Raw genomic sequence first — 16,944 nt, forward strand, 5'->3', positions numbered from 1 at the left:
CCTGCCTATAACGCTAGAGACCAGAGCTAAGGTTTTACGCTAAAAGTGAGGATTTGAGAAGCAGTGAAACTAATACTTCTGAAGCTATCACAGTGCATTAAGAAGTGAGAGGCAGCAGGGCCACTGAGGAGTGATCAAGGACCAGGGAAGGTTATACCGATGGGTGAGGTTCCAGCACTAAGGGGTAGAAGAATTCTCCTCTAGTGCATAAGAGTACCCCCTTCTACGAACCTGGCATCATAGGCCGCAGAAGATGAGCGAATGATGGCCCCAATGGCTTGGCGTGCTGTCATCAGCTCCTAAGGAAGAAAAAGAATGGGGCCTTCAGGTCCACCCCCTTATGTAACAGGATGGTCAAAGCTCCTCTCCCTCGCTTTGTGTTGCCTAATCACAGCTCTTGTCTCCTCAAATGATTGTCCTATGATGATCCATAGCAGAAACACAGGGCCAATGCCTAGATTTTCCTTCCTGTGTTTCTCCCCCCCCCCCCCTCCTAACCCTATGTAAAACCACATTAATCAAAACTGGTCCTGCTGATAACTCATACAACTCCTCAGTGGGTTTTTTTTTCTTTTTCTGCTTTTCTTTTTTTCCTCTCCTGCCCAGATTGCACACATAATTGAAAAGGAGCGTTTGGGAGGTTTTCAGTGGCATGCAAAATTGCAGGTTGCATTGCACAGAACAATTCAGACAATGCCCTAAGCCAGGGCTTTTCAAACTGGGCATCGCTATGCCCCAGCCTGTGAACCCTGGCTGCCCCCTTAAGGGGTGGGGGTAGTCTAGAGGCAGGGAGGAGGCAGCGGTGCGATCCCCAGGATTTCGCCGCCCAGGGGGGGCTGCAGGGGCTTGGGTGCACGTACCCAAGCCTCCTGCAGCCTCCCCAGGCTGCGGGGAGCCCGGGGCGACCTGCAGCAGGGCTCCCCGCAGCAGTGGAAGTAAATGCGGAGCGATCGCGCTCCTCTTCCACTTTAGCGGAGGCGGGGCGCAATTGCTCTGCATCTACTTTCACTGCTGCGCCCACGCAAGTACTTAGTGGCTCTCAAACTCTCTGGGAGAGTTTGAGAACCACTGTCCTAAGCAATGAAGCCATCTAGGAGAGATTTTTTTGAATAAGCAAGAAAAGAAAGTGGCCAGTCATGAGCAGAGCAGATTCAATGCATATGTAGACTATGGAACAGCCACATTTGGAAAACTCCACAAGAGTGAGGAAATTAAATTCTTATTTGACCGGGGATCTTGACAGGCTTTGAACTATTTAGAAGACCCCTTTAACAGAAATTCATTGAAGCCTGATTGATTTGAAAATGAGTGAAAAAACAGGTGAGGGCGACAGAGGTTAGCAGAAAGTGCTCCTATGAATTGATCTTAAGAACATAAGAACAGCCCCACTGGATCAGGCCATAGGCCCATCTAGTCCAGCTTCCTGTATCTCACAGCGGCCCACCAAATGCCCCAGGGAGCACACCAGATAACAAGAGACCTCATCCTGGTGCCCTCCCCTACATCTGGCATTCTGACTTAACCCATTTCTAAAATCAGGAGGTTGCGCATACACATCATGGCTTGTACCCCATAATGGATTTTTCCTCCAGAAACTTGTCCAATCCCCTTTTAAAGGCGTCTAGGCTAGATGCCAGCACCACATCCTGTGGCAAGGAGTTCCACAGACTGACCACACGCTGAGTAAAGAAATATTTTCTTTTGTCTGTCCTAACCCGCCCAACACTCAATTTTAGTGGATGTCCCCTGGTTCTGGTATTATGTGAGAGTGTAAAGAGCATCTCTCTATCCACTCTGTCCATTCCCTGCATAATTTTGTATGTCTCAATCATGTCCCCCCTCAAGTGTCTCTTTTCTAGGCTGAAGAAGCCCAAACGCTGTAGCCTTTCCTCATAAGGAAGGTGCCCCAGCCCCGTAATCATCTTAGTCGCTCTCTTTTGCACCTTTTCCATTTCCACTATGTCTTTTTTGAGATGCGGCGACCAGAACTGGACACAATACTCCAGGTGTGGCCTTACCATCGATTTGTACAACGGCATTATAATACTAGCCGTTTTGTTCTCAATACCCTTCCTAATGATCCCAAGCATAGAATTGGCCTTCTTCACTGCCGCCGCACATTGGGTCGACACTTTCATCGACCTGTCCACCACCACCCCAAGATCTCTCTCCTGATCTGTCACAGACAGCTCAGAACCCATCAGCCTATATCTAAAGTTTTGATTTTTTGCCCCAATGTGCATGACTTACTGACATTGAAGCGCATCTGCCATTTTGCTGCCCATTCTGCCAGTCTGGAGAGATCCTTCTGGAGCTCCTCACAATCACTTCTGGTCTTTACTACACGGAAAAGTTTGGTGTCGTCTGCAAACTTAGCCACTTCACTGCTCAACCCTGTCTCCAGGTCATTTATGAAGAGGTTGAAAAGCACCGGTCCCAGGACAGATCCTTGGGGCACACCGCTTTTCACCTCTCTCCATTGTGATTGGTTCAATCTTCAGTTGAACCATATCTGGACTGACTGCCATGACAGGAAAAGAATAAAGTACTATAGCTGTCTGTGACAGAATCTAGTTTACCCATTACAGTCTTCCATCAAATAACAATAACAACAATAAATCAGAGGCTTTCTAAATGGCTTAATTTGATTTTATGATAAATTCTCTCTCGTCCAATGAGAAGCCTCAGTGGTATGGTTCCATCCTCAACAGCCAATCACACCATTCCATTCCATACTGGAGTTCTCACCAGGCAACCAGCAACTAGAATTCCAAAACAGAACCTCCATTCGCCTATCATATCACTCCAGCCCCTCTCAGAAACCAAGTCAGCACATTACATCCCAACTTCCCTCCCCAATTCTCCCTAGTATAACCTGGTCTAGATGTTTATAAAGTTGATCAAAGTGATCATGGCCAATCTGGAGAACTTCTAGATCTTCTCGTAGCTGTGCGTTCTCAACAAGCTGAGAACTGAATTCAGAGGAGACCTGGAAACAGAAGGTGGAATGAAAACTGGAAACAACTTGGGAACCCTGGCTCTCAGCCTCCCCCCGCCCTAGCAGTGACAGCCATTTTTTACCCTGTCCAGCTGGTTCTCCATGGTCTGTATCCTGTGCTGCAAGTGGGCCCTTTGTTGTTGGAGCAAAGTCTCACTGCCTACCACCTGCTTCCGGTCATCCACACGCTTCTTCCAGGTTCGGATCTGTCATGCCAGGGAAGCAAAGGAAAATAAAAGAGACTACAGAAAGAGGACATGTCAACCTGTTTAAGGTATGAAACCAAAATTTAGGATGAGGCAAAAAAATTATAGATCATTGCTCCTCTGCGCCAACCAGTAACACCGAGGAACCCTTTCTGCATTCTTGCCCTCATATTTTCATCCTACCCTGTTCCCACGGAACTTTTTCCACAGGCTTCCAATTTATCCTTACTTGGACATGGAAAAGAAAAAAAAAAGAGGCAAGAATGTGATGTTTTTAACCCACTCCCAGGGCCTCACATCACCACTCACTACCTGTATTCACTGTTCTTTTCCACTGCACTCCAGTTCCCTCACAGTCATGGCTCTCAGCTCTATTGCTTCTGCCCTCTAGGCCCTGCACTTCCAGAAACCCTGAGCTTCTTGCTTCTCAAGAAGCTTCTCAAGAGGTCCTGCATACCTCTTTATCAAGCTGGGCCAGTTGCTTCTTCACTTCTGCTATCTGTTGCTCCACCTCATCCCGCTTCTCCAGCATAGTACGCAGACTGTCGGCTTGGGATTTCTCCCGCTGCCGGTTGAGGCGACCACTGGCCACGGTTTGCCGGCGTTGCAGCTCTTCATTCTCCTTTTCTAAGCGCCTCACTTCTGCCCTGTCCGAGACACAGGGGAAGGAGGATGTGATGGATGGCAGAATGACACGGCGGGATGCGGCTATGCGGGCACGAATGGGAGCATCATGACAGCAGTGATGGTGGGTTTTGGTTGGGATTGGTGGCAGCGCCAGCTCAGAGGAACTCTGGGGACACAGCTAAGGGAGGAATGACAGAAGAGCTGGGGATCCAAGGTCAAATGTGCATCTCATAAGCTTTAGATGACACAAACGGGTGTGCAACAGAGTACATATACTACAGAAAATGCAGGCTTCATGGTTCACTGTCACAAAAATATGTAAGACAGAACAACTGCATCTGGCCCTTTATACCAGGTGCTCTGTCTGTATAGTTCTTTGTCACTGTGAAGCAAATGGGGCTGGAAACAAGAATTTCAAATTTGCTTAAAAAGGAAATAAGATTTTGACAGCCAAGATTAGAGGGAAGGAGGGCAGCCCTTCAGCTATCACTAGGTGAGGAGTAGAGTTTAACAGACTAAACCAGAGTAGGAAAGCAGGCACTCCTGGATTCTCTGAGGCTACACACAAGGAATCATTGATATTGCATTAGAACCCAAGGCAATAAATAACCTTGCTACAGATAACATTGCTACAGTTAAAACATCAAGGCTGGGCACATAATACATTGTGGGGTAAAGCTTAGGACCTATTAAAAGGTCAGCTCTTATGAATACACACATTCATCTGTGTCTGGTGTGACCAAATCAGTTGTCAATTGTGTGTTGCCAGCTGCATGTGAATTGTCATGTGTTATGTCAGTACCTACATCAGCACATGGAGGGAGAAGAAAGGGAAAGCTCTTAATATCAATTTTTTTAATTATCTCCTTGCAGTTGGAGGTACTATATCTCCATCAAATTCAGAACTGGATGTATCAGAACAAGACATAAGACTGAGAGAACATGCATGGCGGAACATCAACACAGCTCCACTTCGGAGACAAGACAGATCACCCCTAAGTGAAATGAAGACTCTCACCAAGTGGTAAAACAACTGAAAACCAGAGTGCAAACTGGGCATTCTGAGCAGTTTAAGGCTGGAGACAGATAAGAAGCTATTTCCCCCAGACCTAAAAGTGTTTAGGGTTTTCATCCCACCAAGTGAATTGATTCAGTAGGCAACACAGAGAAGGGGAGATGATGGGGTGGGGGGCAACCCTGTTCATTCCACCAAATGAATTTATTCAGTAGGCTACACATAGAAGGGGAGACCATGCGGTGGGAAGCCAGTTCCGTTCATCCCGCCAAGGGAATTTATTCAGTAGGCTATACAGAGAAGGGGTGATGGGGAAGAGCAAAGTGAATTTACGCAAAAATGTGTGAATGCTAAGCCCCCTTAAAAAAGTAATGAAAATTAGTGTTCATTGACCTCTTTTTGGAGATCCCCTGAAACTGGTGCAAAAACAAAAAAATTGGCTGTGGTGCGAAAATGCACCAGTCTGTGCCTGACACCCCCCCTTCAAGTGATGCCCAAGGAAGATGACTCCACTTGCCACATGCTAGATACGCCACTAGCTTTGCATAGAGAAAGTCTGAGATTCAATCCCTGGTGGGATCCTCATGTCTGAAACCATGAAGAAATGCTTCCAGTCCATGCAGACAATACTGAGATAAATGGACCAAGGGTCTGACTCAGAAGAAGGCAGCTTCCCATGTTCAAGGGAGGAAAGTATGACTATGACAGGACTGCAGTGACAAAAATAAAACTGTGTCACTCCCACCTTTCTCTAGGGGGGTTTTAAGACACAGAGTTTTAAGACACACTTCCAGGGAGTCAAAAATTAGAAAAGGATGAGAAGTGAATACATACATCTGTCTGCGTATAGTTTCGCGGGATTGCAGGGAATAGGCATGACGGTCACCTTCTAAGAGACGGAACTGGCGCTGGAGTCTGGCCAACTCACTTTCAGCTGGTTGACAGCAATAAACAACAAGGAGACAAATGGAAAGGACAGTTAAGAATGTCCAGCAGCTTCCCATGCTGGGTTTGGCACAGAGACACAGCACTTAATCCAGACAGATGCAAATTGCCCCCACTGGTATTCCATTTCTCTAATTAACTCCAGCCAGTTCTGTATCATCACTGGACATGTTAGGTTGGAGGCAGACAATAGCTTTTAAGATAAATTTAAGTGGTTAGGGAGAAGCTTCACTTCCATGGTGTTTGCATACATTGTTCTTTCCTACTGTGGTCACCTGCTCTAGCAGCTTTTGCAGGCTTTTGAGACAACACAAAAACCTGCTACATCTATTCATGACCAACGGAAAATGTAAGGTGAGCATATGTGCCACAATCAGCTATTCCTCTTTCAAATAGTCTTCACCTCTGGGGAAAAAAACAAAATAGATCTGTAGCCAGAAGTGCCAGTGACCTTTGTAGTATCAAATTATTTGCCAAAGAGGCTTATATTAACTTCCTGGATCAGATCATCCTTCAGTTCTAAGCATCCTGTACCTAGATTACCTTGTTACTGAAGCCCTGGACGTTTTGGGGAGTCAGGACAGCTGTTTCTGTGCTCCAGTGCCAGACAGCCTGCACATCTAGAAGTTTTTCGGCTTGCTGATCGGAGTCAATCAGCACACTTGTCTAGGACCAAGTGCAGGTCTGATGGAGGACAAGCAGAGCCTCTGAAGTCCACACACACAGAGCTAGGTCTTCCATGCTCACAGTGGAGGCACAGCCAAGGAGAAACAAGCACCTGCCTTTTTCCAGAACAGTTCCTGATTGTGCAGTGCAGTGCCAAGATAAGAACACACAAAGCTAACAGATAACTTCAGAATGAACTCTTATTCTACCCAGCTGCTTCCACTCTCAACTTGTCTTCTCCCTTCCTCAGAGACAGATTCTCAACTGACTATCATATTTGCTCATCCCCAGAAGAGTTAATGACTCACTCCCTGGATCCTCTCACAGTCACTAATGCTCGCCCACATGTGTCCCCTGTATGCAGGCCAGGAGCTGGACAATTTGTACCTCGGCTACTTCAGTTTAGTCCCTGCCATATTTCAAAGCCCATATTCACTGAAGGGGCCTGGTTCAGAGCATAATTCAAAACACCAACCAAGGCTTATGGAAAACAGCCAAGGTGCCCCAGTTCCATCTGTCTGGCCTCATTCTTTGGATACAAAGGCCTTGTTCTCGTTGCTCTGTTCCCTTTCAAAAATGACTCCCTTAACTCTCCATGGAAACATTTTAGCTTGACTTAAAAAAAGAAAATCCCAGAATCCTTTCCTGGTTGTCCTGGCAATGTTTGAGAGAAATACCTATAATCTGATTGGGCTATCATAGATTTGTCAGCAAATACCCTCTTTGCTCTAATTTTTGTCCCCTTAGATTTGCAGCTCGTTTCAACTGGGTGTAGACTCGTTGAGAGTTCAATTTAGTTATATACATTCCACTAAAAGAGCCAGCCACCAGCCTAAATGTTCTTGGCAGGAATCGCTCTTTTTACTGGCTTTGTGTTTTTACACAACAGGGCATGTACCCAGTGCACTGACACTTTGGAACAAGGTTATAGAAACATGTCTTCCCTGGTACATTTATGATACAGCTAGATATACGACTAAGGGTGCAATCCTAACCTACTTTCCAGCAGCGAGGCAAGGGCAAAGCAGCTCCGAGGTGAGGGAACAAACATTCCCTTACTTTGAGGAGGCCTCCATGATTGCCAACCAACTGCAGGATGCAGCACATGCCCCATTGGCACAGCTATGTCAGTGCTGGAAAGCTGGTTAGAATTTGGACCTAAGCTTATTAAGCAGTAGCACAGGCACTTCAGAGCAAATTTAAGCAAAAGGAGAATGAAAAACAATGGAAAGAACTATACCCACAGTAAAGGTGTGAAAATAGTGTAAAATATGTGTAACTAGTAAATAGTAAATAGTGTGAAATATGAATGCATAAAAATATGCAACAATTCAGGAGAACCTTCACTAGACCGAAAGCATGAAAGGTGTGACTGCTCTGTGAAATAAAGAGAATTTTTTCCTGTCTTTTTCTGCAGCTGAGGAAGGGAAATTTTTCGCACATGGGAAAAAGTAAGTGAAGCAGAAAAACTATGAGAAGTGTCAACTCATCTGGATTCCCACCCAGAGTCATCACAAAGGAGGAAATGGTACTACAGTATGCTAGGCAAAACTCGGGCAGACCCTCACCAAATGCATCCTGTAGCCAGGGTGGCTAAATGGAACCTTCTTCATTCAGTTGCAATATACCTCTATTACCAGATGTTGGTGAAAGCCACCACCTTCATGTCCTGTTAGTGAAACATCGGGCCATTTGCTGGAAATAGTATGATGGACCAGGCAGATTTCAGATCAAATCTTTGATTCAGATTACTCATATGTTCTGTCTTTGTAATAACAAACTGGAACAGAGAACACCCTTTCTGCCTCCCCATTGCAACGGAAGGAAGAATAATAATCAGATTTTACTTAGACCCCAGTGGTGTAGGCTTCCCGCAACAGTACTCCCAGATGTTCCTAGATCTGTTCCTGCCTCCTCCTTCCTGCCCTAGAAAATTACCAAGGCCTTCCAGGTCCAAGTCGCTGCTGTCTGAACGGAGGCTTGCAGCAGATTTGAAGAACGGCATCTTCAGTTTCTTCCTTCTAAGAGAAAGAATGAGAAAACAAAAAGACTAGAAGGTGAATATCCCTGTGTCACTTTCTGAATCTACTGATACATAAAATTCAGTATGGTATATTATAGCAAACAGAGAATTGGACTTTGAGCAAAGAGATCTGGATTTGAATTCTGATCAGTCATGAGATTTCCCATGTGGCCTCAGGACAGTCATTATCTCTTAGTCTATATAGGAAGGCAACTAGTATCTCAAGAGCTGCTGGTAGCTCACATGCCTGTTTTGGGTAGCTTATAGCAGACAAAGGGCTGTGACTGCCTCCTCTGTAGCTGATTGGCACTGGTCACTTGGGAGGAGAGGAGGAACTTATGCTTGCTTCTCCCTCTCCGTGTGGTGTGCATGGTTCTGGCAGGCTTCTCTGGATGAGTGTCTGTGTTTGCTACAATCCAGAAGAGTTTCCTCCCCCTCCTCTCTATTTTCCCTGAATTCCCTACTCTGTGTTGTTTACTTCGGCTGGGTGAATGTCTGTGTCTACTGTAATCCAGGAATGCCTCTTCCTCCCCCCCCCCCATTGGTTCTGAGATCCCTATTCCATGTTAATTTACTTCTGCTGCTTCGGGGTGACTGTGTGCATGCTACAATCCAGGAATAGGGATGAGTTGTTCTGTGTTGCTCCTGGGCTGATTGTGTTTTTCTGAGAAGATCCTGGCATGAAATAGAGGAAAACATTTTGCTTTTACCACTGCTGGGTGGGCTACTTCGTCCACAATCAGCCTTCTGTTTTAGCGTATAATTTAAACCAGAGCTTATTATGGACATGTTTTGGATGGTAGGCATATGTGAAGCAATAATAAAATAGAGCTGTCTCTGAGTATGTGCAGAGTACAGTGCATTTCAGGCATCACTCTTTAATTGGGTATCTCTTTGACCCTATCACTGAAATGCCTGAGTGTTACCTGGGTGCTTAGAAGGCAAACAGAATGTGCACTTCAGCTTGTTCAACACACCCCAAGGAGCTAGTAGCTGGGCTAGGTAGCAGGAACGGCAGAGGTTCTTATGGCTGTTATGTTTGTGTTAGCATTTCATAGCAGAGTTTCGCATTCATTTCTGACTCCTCCTGAGATATCACCTCTCTCCAGGCAGTGGCTTCCACAGGTAATGTTGTTCCTTGTATACTTGCAACCTTTCAGTTGACAAGTTACCCATCCATCTCCACGCTAGAAGGAGCCACCCCAATTTACATATTCCTCCAGTATCCGAGCTGTACATTTGCACAAATAAGAAAGTTTATCTTTGTTCTTTCCCAGTCATTAGAGCACCCTGGTTCCAAAATCTGAATTTCCAGAAAGCTGAGCTGAGGTATAGTATGTACTGCCATTTAGTGTGTACTCCATCTCTCTCACCCACATCACCTCCAGTGAATGCTAAACTCTTTTTGGCTCATGTGGCACAGTGTCTGAGATAATACACTCTAGACTTAGCACTTTTTAGCAGCAGGTCCCACTCTTCAAACAATTTATTTTTAATCTGCCTTTTTAAAAGTATGCAAATAACAAAAAATCCAATTTTGACTACTTCATACATCACAGCAGATCTTCGGCAGTAAGCCATTTTGTTAAGTAGCTCACACATATCCATTGGTTGCCTACCCCTGTCTTAGTCTAACCTACCACCCAAGGTTGTTGTGAGGGTAAAAGGGGAAGGGAGAGGACCCTTGTAAGCTGCCCTGAGATTCCTGGAGGAATCAAGTCGCACATTTTGCAAGCAAGTAGTACATCTTTAAAAACAGCAAAATGACAAACCCCAAAATTTTATTCCACAAACTCACATTCATCCCTCATTACAAACATTTCCCCAAAAATGTGCAGGTCCCTACAAAAACTTCTCCCCAGACACACAGGGGTTTCTGATCCTTCTTCTGAGTAATCCTTAAATTTTGCTGTTCAGCAGACGCCTGTTATTTATTGTATGAACTGCCATATTTTCTTCCATTACAGTAGCTTGACATAATTCCAAAATAGCCATAACATGCAAGAGACTAGAACTGCAAGTAGCCACTTCCCTGGTATTTTGTGATGGGCAAGAATTGCCACCCTAGGCAATCAAGCAGAGGAAGCTTTACATACGTTGGAAAGCCAGTGCCCTTTAATTTTATGCCCACAAATGAATAATACAGGTACATGTGAGTAAGTGGAAGATTTAAAGTGTTATGGACTAGTAACTGGTGTACACTTAGCTGCAAATCTGCTCAAAATAAAGATTGAATGAGATTCTCCAAATGATGCACACAGCTGAAAGTTTCTCACGTGTTACAACTGCCACACAGAGTAGCTGCCAAGATGAAGCTTCTCAAGTAGTCCTCAAGTCTCCTACATGATGACTATCACATAACAATCAGCCCTGAAGAGCAGGGTCTTGACTGACAATGTCTCAGCAACACAGAAAATGTGCAAACCCAGTAATGCTTACCCACTTCCCTTTCTTGTCTCCTCACAGGTTCACTTGATTGACTGGAGAACCAGGCATACAGCTGGCCGTTTCTGTGATATTTCCACTGTAACTTCACAGCTAAGAGGCAAGTTATTTTTATACCTTATATTTGCCTCCAGATTTCAGCATTTTCCTTTATTACTTCCACTGTGGTTTCAAGGATCACCTGAAAGACTATCCAAGTCCACAAGCGGTCCAAAGACTACGATGTAAGAATTGCCGATCTAACTCATTAGTCCCAACACACTTCCCAGAAAAACTCTGATTCCCAACACCCTCTTTAGTATTTATGCATCCCATTCTTCCTCTAAGAATCTAAAAGTAGTGATTCAACCCCCACAGCATTCTCCTAAAGCAGGTTAAGCTGACCAATCCTGAACCTTTTCTGTGCACTCACTGCTGCTGTCCCCCCTGCAAACTCTCACACCCCAAATCAGCCCATTCTTTCCATCCATCTCATGCTCATTGCTCCCATACCATCTGCCCCAAACACACTCTTATGCACAAAATCCTGAAACTGTAGCCTTCCCAGAATCTGCTACCTGAATTAAACCACCCCCATCGGCAAAAACAATAACTAGAAATACCTTGCTCTCTATGAGAAAAACTCTAGGACAGATATATGTTCAGTGTTTATGAAGTCTGTTTTTGGTATGCTCTGGTGCGACCTCCTGGTCTCTCCTGCCAACATCACCCTTTGTCAACTCAGTTGTTAGCAACCATCTCCAGGAAATGCATCAGCTCTCCACCAATCCTGATGAAAGATGGAAGGAGGGGAAATAAAGAGAGGAGGTTATGCACAGCTGATCACAGAGGAATTTCTAGGATTCCTGGGTTCTCAGGAAGGATAACCTAAGAAGTCAGTTATCAACAAGGATGCAGTGCATCTACAAGCTGTAGAACACAACACTGAGGATAATCTGGTGAGGTAGAGTGGGTTAGGTGTAATCAGAATATTGTCAAAGGCGACTGAATTCTAACAGAATATAAGGAAGTAAGCTAGATCTCCAGAATTCTGAAAGACAAAGTGAGACTGAACACATTGCAAACCAACAGTTCCTGAGTTTGCCCAAAAGGCAGAGGGGACTAGTGAGTTAAAACAAGACTGAAATTCATACATCTGTCATGTAAATCAGAAATGCTCAGAAAACTCACCAAGGAGAATGGACCCATTTTTCTCCTTGCCCCACCTGGCATTTTACCCCACAATTTCCCCAACAATAGTATTTTAAATTTTCATCATGTGCCCTTCAGGCTGCAACTTTCAGACTGCACATTAACATTAACTACCAGAGCATATATATGACCATATGAAGTAGCCTTACACCAGGTCAGATTGCTGATCCATCTATCTCAGTATGCCTAAAATGAGCAATAGAAGTTCTCCAGGTTTTTAGACAGGAGATCTTATTTGTTCTACACACTTATATCCCGCTTCTCCCTAACAAGCAGTGGCATCCAAGGCAGCTTACATCAAAGATTAAAAACAGTCAACATTGCAAAAACAAAGAAGAAAACATCCCAAATCAGATAAAGTGGAAAGAAATAGGTTTTTAAGTGCTGCTAAAACACCAGCAAATAAGGGTGCCCACCTAAGTTAAGGGGAGACGTTCCAGATGTAAGGTGCTACCATGGAAAAGGCCCTCCCTAACATCACCACCAGCTAAACTTCTGACAGTGGCAGCACTGACTGGAGTGTCCCCCCAGTTTACCCTATGTGGTAAGGCCATGTCATTCATATAAGGGGAGGTAGTCCTTCAGGTAACCTGGCCCAAAGTCATGTATGGCTTTAAAGAATCACCAGCTCCTTGAACTATAGGAAGAAACAGACTTACAACTAGTGCATAGCACCAGCACGACCAAACCTAACCTCCTGGGCTCAGTCATCAAAGCATAGCTGCATTTTACACCAGCTGAAGTTTACAGATAGTCTTCAAGGGTGGCCCTACATAGAGCTTTCTCAGCCCTATCTTAAGATGTCAGGACTTAAACCTGGGATCTTCTACATGCAAAACAGGAGCACAACCCTAACCCCTTATGTCAGTGCTTTCCAGCACTGGCATAGCGGTGCCAGTGGGACATGTGCTGCATCCTGCAGTTGGGTGTCACTAACTGAGGCCTCCTCAAAGTAAGGGAATGATTGTTCCCTTACCTCAGAGCTGCATTGCCCTTATGTCAGTGCTGGAAAGATGGCAAACTAAGGGCGCAGTCCTAACCCTTATGTTAGTGCTGGAAAGCACTGACATAAGGGGTTAGGACTGCCCCTTAGTTTGCCATCTTTTTCATTCTTCCTTTTGGTATTTTTGTTCATCTGCTTTTTAACAACAGAAATGTAGCTTTTTTTCCCCCCCCCACAGCTTATCTTCCTGCCAGAAAATGTTTCAGGGTGATGTTAAAACCACAGGAACATTTTATTTATTTAACTGGGCATTTATATGGTACATTTCCAATTCCCAAGAGACTCAAAGTGGCTCACATTCTGCTACAAACAAAATATTAATTGAACATTATAAAACAGTCAATTAAAAGCAAAAAAAACATAATAAAAAGGCAACCTATAGGAATAAAAAGTGCCAGAAAGATAGCACTGAGGCGGCCAATGGAGCTCCAAGGAGAGGAGTTCCAAAGCCTGTGGGCCACAATTGAAAAGGCTCATCACATGCAACATTCCCTTTAGTTTTTGATGGGAGCACATGGAGCCCTACCATGGGTGTATGGGGTCACAGTTCTAGAGTGCTCAGTATCATAATTGTCGAGATGCAGTCTGCCAAGAAAGAAGCTATGCAGCTTATAGGAAAGGCTGGTCACATGACCTGGCCAATCACACCTCTGAAGGAGGGGGAACACAGAGCAAGGCCCCAGCTGATGACCAAAGTAGGAGGACAGATTCCTATGGAAAGATGCTGTCCTTCAAATATCCTGGTCCCATGCCATTAATTGCCAGTATATTTACAGTGTGCCAATAATGAGGCTGCGTAAGATGGGAGCAATATGTTTCCATGCATGGCCCCCACTAGGACTCATACCTCATCATTTTGCAACAGCTGAAGCTTCCAAGGGTGTCCCATTATAGAAGACAATACAAACTTTCAGTCTGGTTGTAACTAACACATGTGTTACAATGATCAGATCTGCCTTCCTTAGAAGGGGATAGTTGGCAAACTTTTGCAAAAGCCCCCCTGGCAATAGTCACCACCTGCTTATCCCGAAACAGGACCAGGTTCAGGATCACTTCCAAACTGTGAACCCCACCGGTAGTGGCAGTACCCATCAGAATAGAGTAAACATTCAATTCCATGTCTGCTTTCCTACTCTTTCCAGTGAGTAAGATAGGTTTACAGCCTAGTTTTACTGAACACAATTGGCTTACTTCTAAGTAAAATAAATAACACTGTTTGCAAACACCTCAACCCATGATCAGCGACATGTCTATCTTGTCTGGATTTGGTCACAGTTTGTTAGCCTATGTCCAACCATCACTGTACTCAGACATTGGTGTAGACTACCACCTCCCCAGGATCAGACAACTGTGGTCCTGTGGAGTGTCACCAGCAAATCTGATTACACTGAAACTCAACCCCCAGATAATCTCTTCCAGCAATTCCATGTACATGTTAAACAGCGTGGGAGACAGGATGGAACCCTGAGGGACCCCATAGGCCAAAGGGTAACTATATCCTAGCGTCACATACTGAGACTTAGGGCCCAATCCTAACCAATTTTCCAGGGCCAGTGCAGTTGTGCCAATGGGGCATGCACTGCTTCCTGTGGTGGAGGGACAGTCACAGAGGCCTCCTCAAGGTATGGGAACATTTGTTCTAGTGGCTGCACTGGTGCTAGAAAGTTGGATAGGATTTGACCCTTACCCTCCAGAAAGAAACACAGCCACTGCAACACAGTACCCCCCCCCCCATCTCAACCCAGTCAGGTGATCCAGAAGGGAAGGATACCAAGGTTAATGATATTGAAAGCTACTAAGACATCCAAGAGAAACACACTCCACCGCATCTGGTTAACAAAAAGGCAACCCTAACCCAGCATTCACTATTGATAGATGCTCAATAAATGCTCACATGATCCCTCTAAGTCCTCTCTACTCGCTGTCCCAGCATATAATATCAATGCCTAGGCCAGTGTTTCTCAAACTGTGGGTCGGGACCCACAAGGTGGGCTGCGAGCCAATTTTAGGTGGGTCCCCATTCATTTCAGTATTTTAACATATTAGACTTGATGCTACCAGGGTATGTGACTGCATTTGGGGAAGTGTTACAGACCTGTACTTTTAACAATGATAGTCAATGGGACTTACTCCTGCATAAGTGTGGGTAGGATTGCAGCCTAGGATTGTTAAAAATTTGACTGCTTGATGATGTCACTTCTGGTCATGACATCACTTCCGGTGGGTCCTGACATATTCTCATTCTAAAAGGCAGGTCCTGGTTCTAAATGTATGAGAACCACTGGCCCAGGCATACCAATGCCCAGGCTGTGATTCTCCAGGTTATCAGCTCAGCTGTGGTTTCAGCAGGTTATTGCCAAGATTCTAGGACAGATAAGACCCCATAAGTAGAGGTGTTTGTTTCCAGTGAGCAAGATAGGTTTACAGCCAGAGTTAGAGGCATCAAACTCATTTCATGTAGTGGGCTGAATAGCATTTGTGGTGCCTGCTGAGCTGCAAATGAGCAGCTGATGAGGGCCTGGAAGGTGTTATGGTTTGGGGGTTAGGCCTGGAAGGTGCAGGTTCAAATCCTGCTCAGCCATGAGGCTTCCTGGGTGATCTTGGGCCTGTCACCATCTTTGAGCCTCCCCTACCTCACAGGATTGTTGTTGTGAAGAGAAAAAGAACCATGTAACCATTTGCAGGCACCCAAAGGCCTTTGGGGCTCACACCAGACCAGTCTCAGGAGTGTGGCCTCCCCAAAGCTCTCCCACGGGCATGAGCTTCTCCTGCAACACACAGCTGAAGGCCCTGCCAGCTCACCTGCACCCCCAAGGTCTAGGCAGGTCATGCTGAGGCCCTGTGCAGCCATGTCCCTGGGGGGCTCCAGCCTGACAGCCCTGCAGGCCCTGGACTACCAGGGACGCTCCTGCAAGAGCTCAGCCTGCCCACAACGACCCCCCAAGCCCCTTGGCTGCCACCCCTCCAACACCAGCCAGTCTGTACAGAGGACCCAGCTGCCTCTAAGCCCCACCCCTTCCAGTAAGCCCTACCCCTTACCTTACAGGCCTGCGCGCCCACCATGCGCATGTGCGAGTTTAACAGTCCCTTCCCCCTCCCTCCTCGAGTCCTCTCCCCCGCCCCTCCAGTAGGGTGTGTTCGATGCGCATGCGCAGATGGAATCTCCACAGTGGCGGGCGCTAGAAGAGGAGGGAGGAGGAGAAGGAAGCGCCGGGGTTGCCATGGCAACTTTCCATCATAGCAAATGCGTCCCGTGCAAAACCGCATCCTCTCCCTGAGTGTTGGCCCGCTGCTGCTGGTTGCCATGGAGACGGCATTCAGAAGGGAAGTCAGCGAGGGTGGGGAAGGAGGCTGGGGGGGCGGCCGTGGCCGGAAACCTATTTCTGCTCAACTAGAAGAAGCTCACCGCCTTCCAGCTGAGTGTCGGCAGTGAGGACAGACCCAAGAAGGCAGCGCTTCACCCAGCGCGTCATTGGTCTGGGGACCTCCCTGCCACAGGATGTGGGGGTAGCACCCGCCCTGGATGTCTTTACAAGGGTGTTAGACAGGGGGGTCCGTGGAACTCCTTGCCACAGGATGTGGGGATGGCATCTGCCCTGGGTGCTTTGACAAGGGGTCTGTGGAACTCTCTGCCATGGGATGTGGGGATGGCATCTGCCCTGGATATCTTTACAAGGGGGTTAGACAGGGGGTCTGTGGAACTCTCTGCCATGGGATGTGGGGATGGCATCTGCCTTGGATGCCTTGACAAGGGGGTTAGACAGGGCGTCTGTGGAACTCTCTGCCACTGGATGTGGGGATGGCATCTGCCCTGGATGCCTTTAA

General features: G+C 46.1%; 1 protein-coding gene across 4 annotated transcripts in view; it reads right to left on the reverse strand.

Moving 5' to 3' along the window:
• The window catches only part of ODAD1 (outer dynein arm docking complex subunit 1), a 31,415-nt gene extending 15,204 nt beyond the window's left edge, over positions 1 to 16,211 (reverse strand). The window contains exons 1-8 of one of the 4 annotated variants that reach the window (XM_066628682.1): positions 15,922 to 15,976; positions 11,528 to 11,694; positions 8,396 to 8,478; positions 5,681 to 5,780; positions 3,662 to 3,851; positions 3,082 to 3,204; positions 2,876 to 2,989; positions 232 to 299 (exon numbers count right to left, since the gene is read on the reverse strand). In XM_066628682.1, the coding sequence (XP_066484779.1) occupies positions 232 to 299; positions 2,876 to 2,989; positions 3,082 to 3,204; positions 3,662 to 3,851; positions 5,681 to 5,780; positions 8,396 to 8,462 (662 nt within the window). In that variant the 5' untranslated portion in view covers positions 8,463 to 8,478; positions 11,528 to 11,694; positions 15,922 to 15,976. Of the gene's footprint in view, positions 1 to 231; positions 300 to 2,875; positions 2,990 to 3,081; positions 3,205 to 3,661; positions 3,852 to 5,680; positions 5,781 to 8,395; positions 8,479 to 10,919; positions 11,003 to 11,527; positions 11,695 to 15,921; positions 15,977 to 16,158 lie in introns of those variants that run through there. The other 3 variants (XM_066628686.1, XM_066628685.1, XM_066628683.1) reach the window with 3 other exon arrangements.
• Positions 16,212 to 16,944: the final 733 nt, after the last annotated feature.

This window comes from Tiliqua scincoides, chromosome 5 (assembly GCF_035046505.1).
Source record: "Tiliqua scincoides isolate rTilSci1 chromosome 5, rTilSci1.hap2, whole genome shotgun sequence".
NCBI lineage: Eukaryota > Metazoa > Chordata > Lepidosauria > Squamata > Scincidae > Tiliqua > Tiliqua scincoides.